The sequence below is a fragment of the Xenopus laevis genome, chromosome 7L (assembly GCF_017654675.1).
Source record: "Xenopus laevis strain J_2021 chromosome 7L, Xenopus_laevis_v10.1, whole genome shotgun sequence".
Taxonomy (NCBI): Eukaryota; Metazoa; Chordata; class Amphibia; order Anura; family Pipidae; genus Xenopus; species Xenopus laevis.
The window spans coordinates 14,167,859-14,188,859 of record NC_054383.1 but is presented as its reverse complement, the minus strand read 5'-3'; the positions used below and the strand labels follow the sequence as shown (position 1 = coordinate 14,188,859).

Sequence of the window (21,001 nt, the reverse complement as noted above, 5' to 3'; positions counted from 1 at the left end):
GGGAGGGGGTCATTATCAGAGATACCAGGGACACTTAGGGGGTGCAGAGGACTCCACTTTGTCTGGGCTCTAACTGTGCTCTATGCTATCCAGTATGAGGTGTAGATTCCCCGGAACACCCTGACTCGAGCATCTTAATAACATGCAAATTAGAGTTTTTAGGGTCTTTTTTATTGAACACACGGGTAGGACGGTATTCATCAGGTGGAATGCAGGTGTCTGTGCTCTGCTTTGGAGTGCATAGATATTCAGAAATATTTCAAAGTGCATTAAAAAGGAATTATGCACATTTTTTTGAACTTGAACAAAGACCCCCCCCCCCCATTGTAGGATTAAACCTAAATCCATACCTGAATCTATGGCTTGCTTTAGTGTTCTGCCCTCCTTGGATAAGGAATAAGGAACCCAAAACCAAACACACAGACACACTTATTTTGCTAGCAAACATCTGCTTATGACACGCACGGATCCTCTTCAAGCTGAAATGAATATTATTATTATGTCATGGGAATCTGCCTGATGTATTGCCCTCCTGTCACACTCAGGGGAAAAAAATCCTGCAGATCATATCATTCTAGTTCAGTGGTCCCCAACCAGTAGCTCGCGAGCAACATGTTGCTCTCCAACCCCTTGGATGTTGCTCCCAGTGGCCTCAAAGCAGGAGCTTATTTTTGAATTCCAGGCTTGGAGCCAAGTTTTGGTTGAATAAAAACCAGGTGTACAGCCAAACAGAGCCTCCTGTAGGCTACCAGTTCACATAGGGGCTACCAAACAGCCAATCACAGCCCTTATTTGACATCCCCATGGACTTTCTCATGCTTGTGTTGCTCTCCAACTCTTTTTACATTTAAATGTGGCTCACGAGTAAAAAAGGTTGGGGACCCCTGTTCTAGTTCATACGTGAATCTAATTGGCTTAGCTGTGATTACAGCCAACTAATTGATGCAATATAACAATTAGTGCTCACGCTTTTTTGCATCCAATATGGCAGTTAGCGTTGGATACATTGTTTACAAGGCAGTTTAGATTGTCACCTCCTGAGACTTTTCAGCGAGTGCTGAGAAGAGAACTCAATTCTCAGAAGGACCATATCTTGGCTTTGTAATTAGAGCTAAAACCATTTCTGTAGAGTTTTATAAGCAATAAATATCTGCTGGCCTTTTGAGATTTTAACCAAGGCACATCCTCAGTGTTAGAGAAATTATAAGACAAGTGTGTTTTTCTCTGGTTAAAACAAAGGCTGAGAATAACATGGTCATGTAGGTACTGCATTTATATCAGCTGTAGAGTTTCACATTTTATATATGTCCCTTTCCAGTTATCACTGCATTTAGTGCACAGTGGTTGAGTTTTTGCCCTTTTTGGCTCTCCTCTCCCTAGACTTATATGTTCTTCAGCATGGTTTCTCTCCCAAGTCCTAGCTCCTTAGTAGCCATTTTCCAGTATATTCCACTGAAGGCTTATCAACACCAAAACAGGCTGCTTGTACACTTTGGACACTAATCTTTTTAATATTGTGTAATTTTTACCCCGGCCACCAAGGGCAAACAGAGGGAGGAAACTACTGTATATTAAGGGCAACAGGAGAGGCAGGAGAAGGAGTTGGAGAAGAGTGTGGTAGAGATAACAAGAAACTGCTGGAGGAAGAGAGCCCAGCCCAGGAGAGCAAGTGGTAGGTTCAGCCAGAGATGGGATAGAAGGTTATAGTGTGTACTGGGTGCAAAAGATAGGTAGGACAAAGTTAAAAAGGGCAGCAAAAAAGAGACCTAACTGCAATAGGAGGTATTGCTACTACACAGTCAACCTGTTGAGAAGTGGGGAGCCCATTTGATGCAAAGTGTGGTTGAATCACTGGATGTATGTCGTGAATAGATGCCCCTGGTGTGTCTTGATAAAAATAAAAATGTTGCAGTTCCGGAAGTGAATGGCTGCTGCTTTCTGATTGATGGTATGTACTCAGCCTGCCCTTTACACACAGGTAGAGAGGGGGTTTATATTTTGCATTTGGCATCAGCATCATTACCCCAACTTTATACTTTCCGCAGCATAAAGAAACATGTGAATGAGATTTAGCCATTGCAGGGACAAATTCACTGTTAAATAATCTGAGTTATTGGCTACACTGCCCGTCCAGATGGTTTCATGTATGGCCATAGTCAATATGGGAGCCAAAATGCTCTGTGGGTTCCTGTACAAACAGACCCCACTCTCAAGGGCTTATAGAAACAGGCTTTACAATTGCTCCAGGTCTAGTAACCAATAGCAAATCAGACGTATGGCAGACCATTAAACACTAACTACTGATTGCTATGGGTTACTAGAAGCAGAGCATGCATTGTATGTGTTATTCCATTACCCTCAAGTTCTATATGTAGATGTTGAGACATCAACTGGAAGTAATTGTTCTACAGCTGATGATCTATGCAAATATCCCATCATTGAACCACTAGATCAATGGCCAGATTGGCTTTAAGCATCGTGGATCAAATGAAAGGTTAGTGAAGTCAATAGATGGGATTTTCAGACATGCCTGACTGATGTGTGATTGTCGATTGATTGTGACTGTAATCTCTAATGACATGGACCGTTATCAGGCTAATTTGTTCAACAACTATAACAAAACATTAATACATACATGGACAGCATAGATCCTCAGTTAACTTTGCCAAGGACTAAAGTTCTGCATAGAAAGACTTGCTTACTGGAGGTTTTGTCTTTCATAGAGGGCATCTATCTGTCACCCAACTGCTAAAGTGCACTGCAGCATAAATAAACCCCCATCTGTAAGGATAATTAGTAGAGTCAGATCCAGCTGAGATTAGGAATCGGATCACCACTCTGGGAGCTGTATAAATCCTGCTCTAGTTTTTATGAGATGCCTGGGAGCTGTAGAAACTGTGAGATTAATGAGTCGCTACATTGTCTACTGCGGTCGATGTCATGGGAGATGGAGTAATCTACTCGGAATTTAGCTGTTCCAACAAACACAGGATGAATAGGATCCTCTTCCCACCGCTTCTTGTTCTAATTCATCTCTTTTATGTACTGGCAAGGTACGTTTGTCACCTGAAATCTCTGCAAGATTATAAGGATATAAACCATAGTAACCATTGGTAACATGAAAGAACATGTAATATGAAATAAGCCCATATACCTAGACTGTCATGTAGGTGTATGTTCCAATATCCATGTATAAGATATTCAGCTCCAAAAAGCCACTATCAACTCAAATTCAGTGTTGGACTGGCCTGGTAGGCCCCAGCAGCCCAGGCCCACTCCTATGGAAGTTTGTTCCCACTCTCAACCAGCTGATCAAGGCCGCAAGCTGGAAGTTAAAGGTATGTGGCCCTTGCTGTAAGGGGAGGACAGGGGTTTCCCAGGTTTGGCGGCATCAGCTGTAGAGCTCAAATCTGTGGTGGGGGGCCCCTGAGGTGGCATCCCGGTGGGCTCCACACACCCTAGTCCGACACTGTTCACATTGATTTTTGTTTCTAGGCATGAGCGGGATTTAGTGAATATTCTAAGGTGGCCAGGTGTCTGCACAACTGTTGTATCAGTCACTTTTAATAGAATTAGTATCAACTCATCTTATTTAAGGGACCAATACAGTCAACTTTCTGTGTGCTATCCATCGGGCATATGTTCAGTTTTGGGGCAAGTGGAAAGTCCACTTGTATTACTCCATGAATGTTCACCGTCAAGTGCTCTGCAGAAGCCAATAATCTGAAATTGTTGTTGGGGAAGGTCTGAAAATTCAAACCAACCTTATTTAACTCACCACTTGGGTGGCCAAATAAGGCAAAGTTTCACCTGTTTGCCAACCTAGATCAACCACTATGCATACAGCCAGCTTTAGGCCTTCTTAAGAATAAATCCAAACGAAGGGATCGCTCCAAGCGCACCTCCCTAAAACTGTTCCTTCATCGCTCGTCGGGTGCTTGGTCCGCAGCTTCCCCACTGCTAAACGACATAGAAACCAAAGGAAGGACGTCACTCCGATGTAGCAGAAAGCTCTTTTTTTGCATAGCTCTGCAGTGATTTCACGTCTTACGCGTTTCGGGACTCAATCCTTTAGTCATAGGCATACTTCTTCAGAATAAAGACTTTCAGACCACAAAATCCAAGTCACACTTTTAAACTAATAGGTCCATCTAAAACTGTGGTCTGTATATCTCTTAATTCTTTTCACTTAAAGGAAAACTACACCCCCCCAAACAATGTATTTCTCTATTAAAAGATACTGAGTAAAACAGCTCATGTGTAAAACCCTGCTTCATGTAAATGAACCATTATCATAATAATATACTTTTTCAGTAGTATGTGCCATTGGGTAATCATAAATAGAAAATTGCCATTTTAAAAAATAAGGGCCACCCCCTGAGATCGTAAGATTCACTGTGCACACATACAAACCACATGTAAGGTCACATGAGCCAATTAACAGACAGAGTTCTGCCTTTTGCTTCCTCACTTCTTCCAGTTACAGTTAGTGTTGTAGTATTTCTGGTCAGGTGATCTCTGAGGCAGCACAGATAGAGTCACGAAATGGTGGTTCAAGGCAAGAGATGTAAAAGGGCAATATTTATGTAAATATATATTCCAGTTTGGTAAGATTCTTTAATATGTCATTCAGTTTGATATGAACTATCTGTTGCTTAAGTATTCATTTTGGGGGTATAGTTTTCCTTTAAGCAAATACATCTTTAAGGAATGTCATTATGTTGCTAATGATATAACTCAAACCAGTTGTTAGGCTGTCACATCCTAATTTTTGCAAAGCCTTTTAGATTGATATTTGGGTGTGATCCCATCATGAAGGTCAGTTAGGGTGAGATTTAGATATTACTAACACTATACCAAGATGAATAATTTAGCAATGATTTCAGATATATTTTACCTTGATGCTAGCTTATGGGGGCCTAGACAGAAAGTCAGAGCATAAATGGCAACATCAATGTGATTGTATGGTTTTCTTTGCAAATGTTAGAAACCTTACTCAAGTCTTACTATACAGGATTATGTGTTCTTAAATTCAGGATAATTTTCGATAGAGCTTCAAATCATTAAAAGAGCATTATCGTTGTTATAACAAGTATGGGATCCATTTTGCAAAAAGCTTGAATTACAGAAAGACCATCTCCCATAGACTCTATTTTATCCAAATAATGCAAAACCCCACTAAGATATAATGAATCCTTATTGGAAGCAAAACCAGCCGATTCGGTTTAGTTAATGTTTACATGATTTTCTAGCATGATCCAAATTGCAGAAAGATGTATTATCTGGAAAAACCCAGGTCCTGAGCATTCTCGATAATAGATTCCATACCTGTTCTTGTTCCAAACTAAGATATAATTAATTCTCATTAGAAGCAAAACCAGCCTATTGGGTTTATTTATATGATTTTACATGTAAGACTATGCTAGTATATTTTAGGCATGAATTATGAAACGCCAGGTCACGAGCATCCTGGATAACAGGTCCCATATCTGTATTAGCAGCCCTGAAAGTATGAAGTAAAGACATTACCCTCCAACAGAATCAAATATAAGAGGCATGACCTTGACCCATATGGTAGGGATCCCATACTTGTACTAGTATTGGGGGAAATTTTGAGTGAGTTGACACCATCCCCTGAGCTAATAAATGTTGTGGATGGGCAAAATTGTTCCGTGTCTTTGCCCTTAAGCACTACGCTATTACAGGTATGGGATCCATTATTTGGAAAACCCACAATCCGCGAAAGCTCCGAATTACGGGAAGGCCATCTCCCATGGACTCTATTTTAATCAAATAAGTCAATTTTTAATAATGGTTTCCTTTTCTCTGTTATATGAAAATACTGGATCACAACTAAGATGTATTTAATCCTTTTTGGAGGAAAAACAATCCTATTTTATTATTATTTTTTAGTAGACCTAAGATATGGAGATTCAAATTATGGAAACATCCCTTATATGGGAAATCCCAGGTCCCAAGTAATCTGGATAAGAGGTCCTATACCTGTACTGTACACATTTAATTCAGTAGTGAATGAAGGTTTCTGGAGGTTTGATAGCAGTTCTACCTGATCCCGGCTCATTAAGTTGACTGGATTTTTGATTGGGAACCAAGTGCGCATGGGTTTGACTATATAAGTCATATATGTTAGCACTTTGCTGCTTAAAAGATAACTTATTCCTTATACCAGGTTATAAAATGTAGGAGCGCAAATTATTCTGCGTTGTTGAGTGCTTCATCGATAATTCTTGCGCTTTAATGGTCACCAAACTCCAATATTACGTGTGTTGCTTGTCAAAAAGTTGAATTAAGTTTCTTCGTCTTCTTATCTTTCTTTATTTTTTCTTATTCTTATACCCAAATCATACCCTACAGCTTACTCCACAAGCATGTACTTTATATTCCAAGGCAGTAGATGGGATTAACTGAGCAACAGAAACAATGATAGAAGATGTTTATTTTGTTTTTTTTAATAAAAGTCTTTTAGGATACTCTGGGCACAACAAAGGAGACAGCAGAACCATGGTGTGCTGCAGGAAGGGGGGGGGGGCAGAAGAATAGCATTGTCCTGGAGGGGATACTGACTGATATAGAAATTTAATATATGTTTGCAAGACAGATTATCTCCCCGATTCTAGCCTTTAGCTTTCAACAACATGCTGAGATGTATAGTTTAACAACAGCAGGAAGGCTGCAAATTGGGCAAGTCTGATATATCCTGAAAGGAAAAACTGTTAGACAACAGAATATTTCCTTTGTGCTTTTAGCTAATCCACCACCCAAGGAGCACATATGATATTTCCTTGCTCAGATTGGTCCTACATATTGTTTCCCTATACAACTAACAAACAACTGAATATTTGTAAACTTAATGCAGATTTTACTATTTTTAATTTGGTTCTTTTCATCTTTCCTTTACAAAACGCACCAATCCAGGGAACTTTCATCCCTGCTCTCAGGTATTTTTTTGGAACTGCATATTCACCCAGAAAGGGATACCCGAGAGCAGGAAAGTTGGTGCATTTATTGTCCAGAGCTTTAGGGCCCTTATACATGGATGGTTACTCTTCCCATTGCTGTTGGTTGACATTTTTATGCTTTACACAGTAGTGATGAGTGGATCAGCAAAAACTCAACCCACACTGACTATAACCTGTAAAATGTTGCCATTGTAGGACCCTCATCTGTACTGTACCTGTTTCTTTTCGCTCTGTGTTGGAGTCCTGTGCAGAACCAATTTCTAAGACCCGAACCTGCAACCCGAACCGCAACCCGCATATTTACCCACTTTGATCCGCTACCCAACCCGGACCCGCAACTGCCTTATCCGCAACCTGACCTGCAACCCACCGACCACTATCAAACAGGAAGTGATGGTGCTGCAAAATGGAAGTGACATCATCAAAAGTGAGGGTAAAGTAGATTCGATACACTCACAGCGCTTCCAATAATGTTCCGGTCGGTGCAAACTTTCCCAGAGTCACGGGACTCAGCGTGAATGTAGTACAAAGCAAAAGCAGTTGCACTCTATGACTTGATGCAGTGTACACGGAGGTACCTCCATATAGTGCGCAGGGCCAGAAACAAGTTTTGTAAACTTTATAAGGAGTAAAATATAGACAATATTACATAAGATGAGAAATTTAGATGAGACCTGCAACCTGACCCATAGACCCGTGACCCGTCGACCCGCATCTATAACCGCAACTGAAAATCCTCCCCTCATTCCACATGGTGCCTGCTTTTTTTTTTGTGAGTACCCAAGCCGCTGCAGGACTCTACTTTGTGCGCTACTTTGTGAGCTACATCTGTGCGTTCCCCACTCTGACCTGAGAGAGAGAATAAAATTCTTTGTATGCAGATTTCACCGGGAGCCCCCCTGACTTGGATGGATTCTGTTCTCAAGCTAGTCTTGGTCACTAATACCCTGGCCTTGAGGCAGAACCACCTGCTTGGCTGTAAGAGTTCTTTGTTTTCTCTGTGAAGAGATATCTCTATGCTGTCCCACTGGGAACTGCCTTTTACACCTGTAAGTTCTCATATCATAAATTCCCAAATCTATAAAACTCTGTGATTGCTTTGTTTGAAGGTTCTGATTCTTTATGACTTCAGAATCTAATGCCAAATATCTTTTACCTCAAGTGGGCTTGAGTTTTCCTGCACCTAACCCTAACCCGCAATAGTTGACCAAATTTCAACCTGAACCTGCCCAACCATTGGGCAAGCCGTGGTTCACTGTGGGTTTAGGGTCACTATTCCACAGCACTACAATCCATGAGTTAATGGAACCCATTCTACTCAGTTGCCCCTGTACCCATGGCACCAAACAGGTAAGATAATGCACGTTGTTTCTCAGCAGTGTTCCCTGGTTCAGGGCAGTGTCAAGGGAAAACGTAACATAGGATAAAATTAGTTCTGTTAGTTCATGGTTCCCTGTGCAGTGGAACACAACAAAAACCCCAATAACAAGGAACACATGAGTAAATGTTGTTTGTAAGAGCCATTAAAGTGACATGACTTTAAGGGTTTGAATTTGGTTCAGATTATGGCATTTGTACCTAGCAGGGCCGCCATCAGGGGGGCACAGGGGGTACATGTGTACCAGGGCTAAAGGGGGCCCCCCTTGACAGCACTGAACCACCGAAGTCCTGTAGAGCTAAAGTTCCGAAACGCAGAAGACCCAAAGCCGTAAATGTAGCCATAGCAGCAAAAACACCCAAAGTGCCCAAGACCCAAAAGGAGCTAAAACCATGAAAAAACCCGAAGCCACGAAAGGACCCATAGTTGAAGTCTTGAAGCCGCAAAAGAACCCAAAGCCAAGAAAGGAGCCGAAGCTGAAGCCCCGAAGCCAAGAAAATAGCCTAAGGTAAGTTCCACTGAACACCATTTTTTTTTTTACTTTTATTAAACCACTGGCCACCAATGTATTGTTTTAATACTCTATAGGCCCCTGGCCACCAATGTTTTTTTTAAATATTCTATGGGGCCCCTGATCAACAATGTTTCTTTTTAACTTGTAAGAGGGGACCATGGCCACCAATGAGTTTTCATAAAAACTTTTATGGGGAGCCCTGGCATCAATGTCTTTTTTTTCATTTATAGGGGGGGGCCTTGGCCCCCAATGCTTTTTTTAACTTGTAGGGGGGGCCTTACCACCAATGTTTTTTTTTAAAAAAAATTATGGGGGGCCCTGGCGCCAATGTTTTTTTGTAACTTAAAATGGGGTGACCACCAATGGTTTTTTATAACTACATGTGGGTTACAGTTTTTAGCGCTGTCTGTGTGGCCTTTTTAATGTGGTGTGGGGTGGGCGAGATCTAGGGTGGGGCTTGGGGGCTGGGTTGGGGCCCAGAAAATGTTTGTTGTTTCTTATGGTGGCCCTGGTAACTAGTACACATCACATTAAGGCAAAGTTTAAGATCCCCTCGGCAGTAGCTGCACAATAGTGACAAGGACGGATTGCTGCATATCTATTAGGAGTCTTTCAGCTTGGCTGCCTGAAAGGCTAACCTGTTGCCTGGATAAATGAGTAGCCACAGCCGCCGTGACTGTCAGCACATTTATCTTGTAGTCGCATCATGTTCCTTGTTGTTATGAAAATATGATTCCCGGGAGAGGACAGGACAATTTGAGTCATTTTGTACCAGAAGTCGTGTTATCGAGGCCAATCTTCCAACTGATATTGTTCATTATGTTTGCCTGACGATTACCGGGAGCCTATTTTGATCTGCTTTTACTAATGGCACATCTGTCACAGGTAAAGTGTTTGTAAAACAGAATCACGCTTGGGATCTCAGATCCTGGACATCCATCTCTTGCAAATGACACTTCCCTGCTTTGTGAGTCAGCACCAGGCGCTGGTGAATGTTCTGCTGATCCCATTATATCACTATCAGCGCTCACCGGCCACTAGGAGGCCACTTTCAAGTCCAACAGGTGCAGGTTTTCTTAGTGGTATAACCCACACTCAGTTTTCTCTGTAGAAGAAATATGAAAACAGCACGTATTTGTCATTTAAATCACCTTTACTGGAGGTGAAACACTAGAAACACAAATATTGGGATCTCAGTTAATTAACCCTCGATATTCGACCCTTAGTGAATCAGCCCCTTAAAGTCAACTTAAAGGTGAACCACCCCTTTAAGTGAGTGTATGGAGACAATACCCAGTACCCCTGCTGCTACCGTTATAATGATTGTGGGTCAGAGGTATGATGTTATTCTTTATATAATGATCATTATATAATGAGTTATTAGATCTATTATCTATAAACTGCCTGACACGGGCATATCTCTAAAGTCCCAAAAACCATAAATCTGTTCTCCTGACTCATACATCTTAGTGACTCATGAAATACTCTCAGTGTTTGCCCTTGGCACAAGGAGAGCTGAGATTTTCTGCATCTGATATCAGACTCATATCAGATCCCTATAGTGGGTCTGTACAGTACGAATCGTCTTATTGCTGTTAGAGCAGACAGTAAAATACATTCTTTTTTTTTTATTTATCTTTATATTTTTTTAAGTTTGTAATTTGCTATAATCGACGTGTCTAAAGCAGAAGACGATTTCACGCTGTAAAATGAGACATAAATCACACATTCATTACCCAGACTTGATCTAAGGATTATCTGACGCTGTTGGAGATATTGAAGTAAATATTAGATTTCCTGCAGCTCATGTTAATGGCCTTCCTCAATCATCTGATACATATTTATCTACAGTATAAAGCCGAGTATCTTCTCTCCAGCCTATGATGTTATTGCAATGTTTATGGGCACTGAGAGGGGAGAGAGGTTCTATAAATCTGAGGGATTGGGGGATTTAGAGAACAAAGCGTGTTCCGTGTTTATAGTCTCCCCATATCCAAGAGATTCTCAGATTACTGTTTAGAGAGAATATGGCAAATTCACATTCACTTCTGGCCCAATGCAGTTTATGGTCCAATTTCCCTTCCCAGGAAGAAAAGCCAGCTATGATTTTGTTTTAAGTTTACCATAAGGGGGTTATTTACTAAAACTCGAATTTATCTCGTATTTTTATTAAACCAAGCTCGATCAAACTCCCATCCATCATTTTATCTTGTTTATCAATAAAATAACTCAAAAAAAGTCAGGTCAGGAAAAGACTCAATTAAGTCGAGCAAAAACTTGAATCGTACAAATTTTCCCGGATTTGGTGCCCGAATCGCTTGTTTTTTTCTGGTTATCGCAGAGAACTCTGAGTTTATTGGACCAAACCCAGCGCAGATTATGATATCTTCGGGGGTTATTTACTAAAATGCTAATTTATTTCATATTTTATTTTTTAAAAAAAAAAACACAACCAAACTTCCATGCTCTATTTCAGCGTATTTATTAGTAAAAAAAAAACTTGCTTTAATAGGATTGCAGAAAAACACAAGCAAAAACCTAAATTGCTTTGAATATTTCAGGCTTCTTCCAGAACTGCTCGAATGTTTCTGCCCTTTTTCCCGGATTGCTAGAAATTTTTAGAATTTTTGCCCGAAAACCCTGAAAAAGTCGGATTTTCGGGCTAAACCCAGCAGAAAAGTCTCCCATTGACTTATACAGGACCTCAACAAGTCTGAGATGGTGGATTTTCAGATTCTATACTTTTTTGCAGCATCGGGGTATAATAAATTTTGAAAAATTTTAATTTTTTTCTCTTATAAAAATTATTTTTTTCTAGTGAAAAAACTCAAATTTTTTGAGATGTTAACATTTGGCTTTTTATAAATAACCCCCTTCAAATTGTAAAAGGGACATCTACTATTGACTATACAGTATGACCTCGCCAGGTTTGAGATGGTGGATTTTCAGATTTTGACTTTTCGCAGCCTTGGGATATAATAAATCTAGAAAATGTCAAGTTTTTTTTCTTGTAAACGTTGAGTTTTTGCTCAAAAAACCTCAACCAGAAAAAAATCGAGTAAATAACTCCCTTAGTCTGCTATAGAATGGTCAGTTCTAAGTAACTTTTCAATTGCTCTTCATTTTGTATAGTTTTTTAATTGCTTGCTTCTACTAAGTCTTTCCAACTTTCAGATGGGGGTCACTGACCCCTTCTAAAAAGAACAACTGCTACACATATGGGGGTAAATTTATCAAAGAGTGAAGTTCCGCCACTAGAGTGAAATTCCGCAGCTCTCAATTCATTTCTATGGGATTTTGAAAGGCGTATTTATCAATGGGTGAAAGTGAAAGTTCACCCTTTGATAAATACGCCTATAAAAATCCCATAGAAATGAATGGAGAGTGGCGGAATTCACTCTAGTGGCGGAACTTCACTATTAACTTCACCCTTAATGTTATTGCTCAAAAACAAGACTTTGCAAGTTTGGCCTTGTGAATTGGTGGTTTGGACTATTGCCTATGGACAGAGGGATGGACTCTGCGGGCAGGATGGTGTATGGGTGGGTTTGTTGCTTTTTTTTTTTTGATTTTCTGATATGTCAACGTTTTGAATTAATGTAAGTGTATTTTTATAATAAAAATCCTTAATGTTATTGCTACTTTTGATTATTTATCTTTCTATTTAGGCCTCTCCTATTCATATTCCAGTCTCTTATTCAAATGAATGCACGGTTGCTAGGGTAATTTGGACCCTAGCAACAATATTGCTGAAATTGCAAACTGGAGAGCTGCTGAATTAAAAGCGAAATAACTCAAAAAACACAAATAATAAAAAATGAAAACCAATTGCAAATTGTCTCAGAATATCACTCTCTACATCATACTAAAAGTTAATGCAAAAGAGAACAACCCCTTGAAGTGTCGCAGATCACAGAATGTATGGAATTAGCATGGAAGGCACAAAATGACAGTCATTGATGCTACAGGGACAGCAGCTGTGGGGCTCATGGTGGGACATTCGTGATTTATGCAGCCCACCCACTATATCAGATGAGGGCCCCAGACTCCCATCATTGCCTTTTTATCTTACTCCGTCCCTGTGCCTTGATCCTAATACCATCTCTGTGCCATTTCCCAGGTGAGACCGCCCTTAAATCAATCCGTTATTGCTAAAACCTTCTCACATTCATCCTTTTTAGCAGCAATGCTCATTTTATTGATCCTTCCAGAAATAGTCTGTCCTTTCTTTAATCACAAAGCAGCGACGCTCGCTTTTCCAATAACCTTTTCTGCCATGCCAACAATGTGTGTCTCACAGTACAACCTTTCCTTTCATTATTAAATCAGACATGGAGAAACCTAAGAGACTGTTGGGGTACAATCCCCAAACCCTGTGGGGGGTCCAGATGCCCAAGCTCCAGACCTTGAGGGCGGTTACAGAGATTTTCATTTCAAAGTTATCATGCTGGCCCAAACTGGACTGAACTTAATTGTAGGATAAAGGGTTTGATTCAGCCTAAGATTAAGTACCCCTTTTGGCACGAAACGTGTAAGGCTGGCCTTTTTTGAGATGTACTGTATCTTCCTTGAATAAACTGTTTTTTGAAGGAGTTGTTCACCTTAAAGTTAACTTTTAGTATGATGTAGAAAGTGATATTCTGAGACAATTTGCAATTGGTTTTTATTTTTTATGATTGAATGGTAAATATTAGCCATTCTAGAACATACTAAAAGTTAACTTAAAGGGATACTGTCGTGGAAAACATGTTTTTTACAAAATGTATCAGTTAATAGTGCTACTACAGCAGAATCCTGCATTGAAATCCGTTTTTCAAAACAAGAAATGGATTTTTTATATCTAATTTTAAAATTTGCTATGGGGCTAGACATTTTTGACATTTACCCAGCTGCCCTCAGGTCATGTGACTTGTGCTCTGATAAACTTCAGTCACACTTTACTGCTGCACTGCAAGTTGGAGTGATGTCATTACCCCTCCCTCCTACAAGCTGCTGTAATGTAAATAGAGCCTTGTCTGCTGAGACTGTCAATTGAACAATAAGCAGGAATCAAGATAAGCTCCCACTGACAACACTTCAGAAGGACTGAAATCCTGCATACAAACATATAAATAATAATAATATGTAAAAAGAAGTATTGCAGGCAGGAAAGGAGCAAGGTGTGTGTGAGGTGGATAGCAGAGGGAACTCACAGCTCCTTTACCTCATCTAGTAACCAGTAAAACTAACTAGGAAGGCAGCAAGGAGAGAAAGTCCCCCCTCCAAAGGAAAGCAGAGATCAAACTTACAGAAGGGCAGGAGCTTTGATAGTGTCTGTGGGAGGAGGGGCTGTTAGTGCAGCTGTAGAGCAGGACGTAGGAAAGTGAAAGTAATTGCTTCCCTGCAAACCATGTGACCTCTCTCCTCCAAACATCACACGCATGGGCAGAGAGGGGAGGGGGAGTGTACAGCTAGATTCTCACGTCGTAGTGCGACCTGGCTTTTCATTACAGAGTGGCTGCCTCCAAGCACACAGGTAATGCTGTGCCTGCTGTTAGAGCAGCACAGGATGAATGTGTAATGAGCACAAATGGAAGCCCCCATGACAAAATACAAACTAAAATAACTTATGCATGGATTTGTGGATTAACATTTTATTTGCCAGACAGTGTTTATGGATGTGTGTTTTTAAAAAAATGCAAAAAAAAAAAATTTTTTAAAATGACGACAGATTCCCTTTAAAGGTGAACCGCCCCTTTAACTGCACCACTTTGGTCATGATGGTCCAGTTTGTGGCAGCCTGCGAACTGTGAAATGAAAGACTGTGTTTCTTTTCATTTATACTGTATAATAATTCATAACATCTTCCAGTCATAGCCCTGTCTTTGCCAAAGTCATCTCTTAATATTAACTGCCGAGTGTGGTTTTTAGGGTACAGCACAAAGGGAATTTTCTTGGGACCCCTACATCAGAGAGGCTTATTGGGGGGGGGGATGGTAGATCCAAATAGAAAGAATATACTTTATTATTTAATAGCTGTTATTTTTAATATATCAGGGATATTGGAGGTAGTGGGTGGATGAGTGTCGTTTTGAGATCCCTGTGCACTGAAAAGGGGTGTGATACCCCTAAAATGTTTGAAATAAACATCTAGGGCCAGGGCCAAGGTATTTTGGAACCCTAGGCAAGGGTTTCAATCACCCCCCCCCCCTACAGGGTCCTGCATTACCATTTCCCATGTTACCATTCATATTGCCCCCTGTACCTGAGCCAGCAGCCATCATGTTGCCCCCTGTACCTTTGCCAATGGCAGTCAATCCCTCTGATTGCTCCCAAGGCCACAATCTGTACCTGTGAGTGCATAAGCCAAAACATCCATCATATTGTTACCCCCGAATATGTACCTGTGCCAGCAGCAGGCAAAAAAACCTAATTTTGCCTGCAAATATGTATCTATGCCAGCAGCAGACAAAAATCCATCATATCGTCCGAAATATGTATCTGTGCCAGCAGCAGCCAAAAATCCATTATGTTGCCCCTAATCACAGCAGCCAAGATATATCCCAAAAATACCTACCTGTGCCAGCAGCTGCCAAGAGGGAGGTGGGGAGTGCTTCTGCCCATAGCATCAATCATAGACAAGAGGGAGTTGGTTTATAGAATTGAAAAACTATTAAAGGCCAAGCAAACCAGGGTTTAAAAAAATCCCCTTAAAAGTGCGCCCCCCCATGATTGCACCCTAGACGGGCACCTACTGCCACTAACAGTAGTTTTCAGCCCTGGCTAGGGCAATAAAGTGGTAACAGCAGGTTGGGGATCATGTAAACAGGGTGCTAGTGTCTCAATCTTGCCTTACTATAGGTGCTACCCTCATTCTTCTACCTACAACCATTATCTGTAACAGTGTTGGACTGGCCCACCGGGATACCAGGAAAACTCCTTGTGGGCCCAGGTGTCAGTGGCCTATTTCATGGCCATTTCCTATTTTTATGAGAAAAAAGAGGCTAAATAGATGGAATAATAGATTATAGTATGTAAAGAAAATAGACTAAGAGAATAGAGGTTGAGTGAGGAGAGGAAGAAAACAATACTTAGAGTGGCCCCTGGTCTAAGAGTTTTTGGTGGGGCCCTGGTGTCCCAGTCCGACACTGATCTGTAATACCCAGTCCGTTAGCTCCTTTTTGCACCTAATAAATGTATATATGGATCAAGTTTTCCTTTATATAATAAAATCTGGAGTTAATGGTATAAACCAGACACAGGCTGTGCAGATCATTAGTTGACGGAAAGTCATTTTGTGTCAGTTCTTTGTCTCACGGGTGAGCGGAGGTAACGGTTGCAGCACATTAACTGAAAAAAAATGTAACATTTGTTTGCCTTTGGGATGAAATCTGTTTACTGGAAGAGCGTAAACATCTTGCCCGTGCCAACGCTCTGACATGTTTTCATTGTCATTTGCAAATGTAGGCTTGATGGATTGCAAGCTCTGCAGATTATTGCTGGTGTATAGAGCAGACTTGTCAAAGTCAAGCAGTTTGGTGAATTAATATTCACATTGCTTGGAATCCTGCTTTCTGGAAACAAATTCAATTGTCTCTATGCCAAAATCATTGAAGCTGTAATGCAAATAGCTTAAAGGGCCACGGTCAGTGGAAACAGGCTGTAAAATGACTTTGTTCCCAACAGTAAGGATGATGGTTTCCTTTCTAGAGATCTGTTTAGATTATGGTCATATAAAAGAAGGCAAGAAACAGAAATCTTTTATCCAGAAACCCTTTATCCAGGAAGATCCAAATTATAGGAAGGCCAACTCCCATGGGGCAAATTCACTAAAGGGCAAATTTTCGCCAGTGAAGGCTCCGCCACACCTCACTCCGCTTCGCCAGGCGTAAATTTGCTACTTCGCTAATTCACTAAAATATGAAGTTGCGTCTCTATAGCCGAACGCTGGCGCAGTTTCACTAGTGTTAATTCAGCAGCACGACCATTACATAGCGAACTTTCGCTAGCGTTCATTTCTGCCTAGTGAAACTCCATTAGTACTGTTACGCTTAGGTCATTTTGAACAAAGGTCTTTATTAGAGATGTTGGTGCAAATGTTTGAAGTGGTCACTTATTATTACAAATGTCCAAGGAAGCAAAATAAAGACAAAAGAGGTCCTAGATCCTAGACATGAGCCCACCCTAAAACAAATGTGGCAAGCCCCTCAAATGGTTGGAAAAAAAATGTTAACACAAAATTTTTTAATACTTACAGCTTTTTAAAACAATCCCACTTTAAAAAATGAAAAAAACCCTGTGTTTTTTAGAACTTTTATGACTTTCTGGTACAGGATATGATGTCACTGATTGAGGAGGATGTAGCTTCATCTTATCAGCAGACTCTGGCGAAAGACGTCACATTATGTAAAATTCCCACTTTAGTGAATATAGTAACGATCCTCCACCTGAGCGAAAACTCGCCTGGCGATAGGGCACGAAACTACGCTTGCGATAGTCTCTTTTCCTACCGAATTGTCCTCTACACCTGTTAGTAAATTGACAATGTCCTTGCGAATGGGATTTCTGGCGAATTTTCTCTCGGCCTTTAGTAAATCTGCCCCATAGACTCCATTAAAAATGATTTCCTTTTTCTCTGTAATAATAGAACAGTGCCTTTTACTTGATCCAAACTAAGATATAATTAATCCTTATTATTCTCCCCATGAGGGTATTGGTACTGGATTTTAATCCTCTGAAAGGTGTAGAAGTCATTTTGCTCTACCAATCCCACGGGTGCAAGTGCTCTGTAGGTGAACCCATGAGATTAGTTCATGAGCACCATTGATTCCAAAAACTAACAATCTAACACAATGTATTTAAGTGTACTTTTCTTGTTTTTAATCCATTCATGTCTTAATGACATGTCCTCCTTAAAATATGTTTGCTGTATTTACTCTGTATCAATCTTTCTCCTTTCAACAGTTGCCTTCGCAGGGCTGGGGTTCACCTCCTTGTATCTAGCGGGGAAGCTGCACTGTTTTACAGAAATTGGCCAAGGGAAGAGCTGGCGACTCTGTGCTGCCATCTTGCCGCTGTATTGTGCCATGATGATTGCCTTGTCACGCATGTGTGACTACAAGCACCACTGGCAGGGTAAGGAATGACCCCCCTACACAAACAAACACACTGTGTTACCAGCTTTGAATTGGGGATGGTTAGAAGGTGACTGTGGCCAAGTACCTTCATCCCTTTTTTTGGGATGAGCCACTGATTAGCTTAAGTCTATATAGGCAACCTGGCATGGGTCACAGCCAGCTGGTTTTAGGGGCATAGTGTACAGTCCTGCATTTTGTAACCACTGAATACACACAACACGGTCCTGTTAAGGGCAAAAGGTCCCTGATTACTTGACCAAGAGGGCAGCCCCTCCATGGGTAGCCAGGACAACTGCAGACTTCTAACCTCCTTGATTGAAAAAGCATTTTTCCCCCTGACCTGGCTAATCTGTCTGTGAAGTGATGTCCCTTCCGGTCAATGGTGATCTCCGGGTTGGGTTAAAGGTGGATGTAGGGGAGGTAGGGTATGGGGTGGGCATTTATTGAGTCCAGGTTAAGCATGGGTCTATCCAACTGGACCCGTGCAGGGTGTGTTCTATAACTTTCCTGGCCAACACATTAGGCACCCATCTGGTACCAATACCCTTCATTTCAGTAAAAAGAACTGTGTCTGTGTGTACCTAATGCTACCATCCAGCCACCGTCCATCTATATATGCTCAGATAGGTGCCACAAGTAGCCAATGCTACATGGATTGAGTGTTCAGATTATATTTCTCTATTGTACCGTCAATTTTGTTATGTTTTCTTCTCTCCCAGATTCCTTCATAGGTGGGGTGATTGGCCTGATCTTAGCCAATCTATGTTATCGGCAGCACTACCCTCCCCTGACACACTCCTCCTGCCACCGACCGTCGGTGTGCCTGCGGCAGGTGGCCCCCCAGAAAAAGGAGGAGCCGACGCCGATGGAAAACACTGAAGGTCTGATGCATGAAGGTTTGACCGAGGGACCTGTATGACCAGCATTTGGTCCCATCTGACTCGTAGCTGCACCCGTAACCTCAGCAAGGGGTTATCCCTGCACTGTGTATTGGTACAGGGTACATCCATCCAGTGTGTCTGGCACCTACAGTGAACTCATCGTGAACTCACCAGTCGGATGCCAAAAGGGCTGAACCCCAAGAGTTGACATCACCATCCTTATTGATATTCATTGTTCATATCACAGCTTTCATTACAGCCATGGTTTATCTTCACCGCACATGGCTGATACTAAACCTAATCTTCTATCTGCCATTTCTGCTGTCAATACCTTTTGATTTTGTCCATCTCTTAAGCTGGCCATAGATGTTGAGATTTTAAAAGATCAGATCCTGATCGTGAGACCACGATCTTCTCAGAACGATCGTACGATCGTACGAATTTACCATCAACTAAAAAGACCAATTTACCAGGAAAACAAAGGGGAGCTGCCTGCTTGGCCCTGCAAACATAGATAGATTGCACTGGGACCGACAAAGATTTTTTGACCTGGCCGATCAATTTCCCGACAGATGTCGGCCGAAAAATCGTAAGATGTACGATCGTTCGAATACCACTAACCACACGATAATTGGTCGGGCTTCTCTAAAATCGGTCGTTCGGCAAGAAGAATCGTCGCGTCTATGGGGAGCTTTAGCCGTGCTTGACACAAATCTATTAGTGCCGTTCAGATGACTCCACTTAGTCATGGAATTAACTAATCAAAGTGCAGGGTCGGTGGTGCGTCCCAGTGGGTCATTGTCATTATTATGGCCTGTGTTTCAGATAGAACTTCTGGTTCCAGACTACAGGCAGTAGTTTATATGGGTCTCCCCTTTTTTTCCCATGCACTCTGGCTGCCCCATTTCTCTTATCTGCATTCTCCTGCCATAGGTCTAATTCTGACCTTAAAGGGGTTGTTCGCCTTTAAATTAACTTTTAGTATGGTGTAGAGAGTAACATCCTAAAATAATTTGCAATTGATTTTCATTTTGTATAATTTGTGTTTTTTTTCAGCTTTTAATTCTGCAGCTCTCTAATTTGTAATTGAAGCAATTGGGTTGCTAGGGTCAAAATTGCCCTATCAACCATGCATTGATATGAATAAGAGACTGGAATATGAATAGGAGACGCCTGTATAGAACGATGAGTAATAAAAAGTAGCAATAACAATAACATTGTAGCCTTTCAGAGCATTTGTATTTTAGAAGGGGTCAGCGACCCCCATTTGACAGAGTCAGAATAAGAAAGCAAATAATTCAAATAGAGGTCAATTGATAATGTTGATTAGAATTAGCTATTATATAACATACTAAAAGTTAACCACTTTTTAAGTAGTCTATGCTGCCCCAACATTTATATTTTTTCACTACATTAATTTTGCTACCCTCAACTATTTTTAATAGTGATGGGCGAATTTATTCGCCAGGCGTGAATTCGCGGTGAATTTGCGCGATTCGCGCCCAGCGAATAAGTTCGCGAAACGCCCGCGAAAATTCGCGGCAAAAACGGGCGCCGGCGTCAAAACGGGCGTCGGAAAACGGGCAAATTCACGAATTTTTCAGCGAAGCGAAACGGCGAAAATTCGCCCATCACTAATTTTTGATTGACTTGCAGACTACTTTGCGTTCAGCCATTGCTAGGCTCAAAGAAGCTCATAGAATTGTCCTTTTTTATGATGAAGCTGCTCGGGCAAGGGTAGGTTGATCTGCTCAAATGAGCTTGGCAAAGAACTCCCAAAGGAATGTGCGTTTTGGCTATCCAAGTTGTGGTAGAAGTAAGGTTGATTATTTGGCATCCAAACCAATGAGCTCATCAAATAGGGAAACCTGTGTAGCCCCATGAGAAGAGGACCACTTCTACGGTCCTATGTGGTCTTCATTTAACAATATTTCCTAGCCTTCCTGATTTATCCTGAGCCCAAACACACGTTAATAAGCTATGTTCCCAAGCTGACAGCAAGTATCTACCCACACGTGACTTACTTTGGTTGCAGGAAACCAAATAAGTGAAGGTAATTTGGTTTCACCGATGACTGAAGCTTTATTTAAAAAAAATGTTGACTTCTGATAAACTCTTGAAGCCTGTTTAGT

The 21,001-nt window shown here is 41.2% G+C and overlaps 1 protein-coding gene across 2 annotated transcripts in view; it reads left to right on the top strand.

Moving 5' to 3' along the window:
• The window catches only part of plpp4.L (phospholipid phosphatase 4 L homeolog), a 66,102-nt gene extending 46,918 nt beyond the window's left edge, over nt 1-19,184 (top strand). For both annotated transcript variants that reach the window (XM_041568558.1, NM_001095241.1), the window contains 2 exon segments: nt 17,816-17,986; nt 18,708-19,184. In XM_041568558.1, the coding sequence (XP_041424492.1) occupies nt 17,816-17,986; nt 18,708-18,907 (371 nt within the window). In that variant the 3' untranslated portion in view covers nt 18,908-19,184.
• Nucleotides 19,185-21,001: the final 1,817 nt, after the last annotated feature.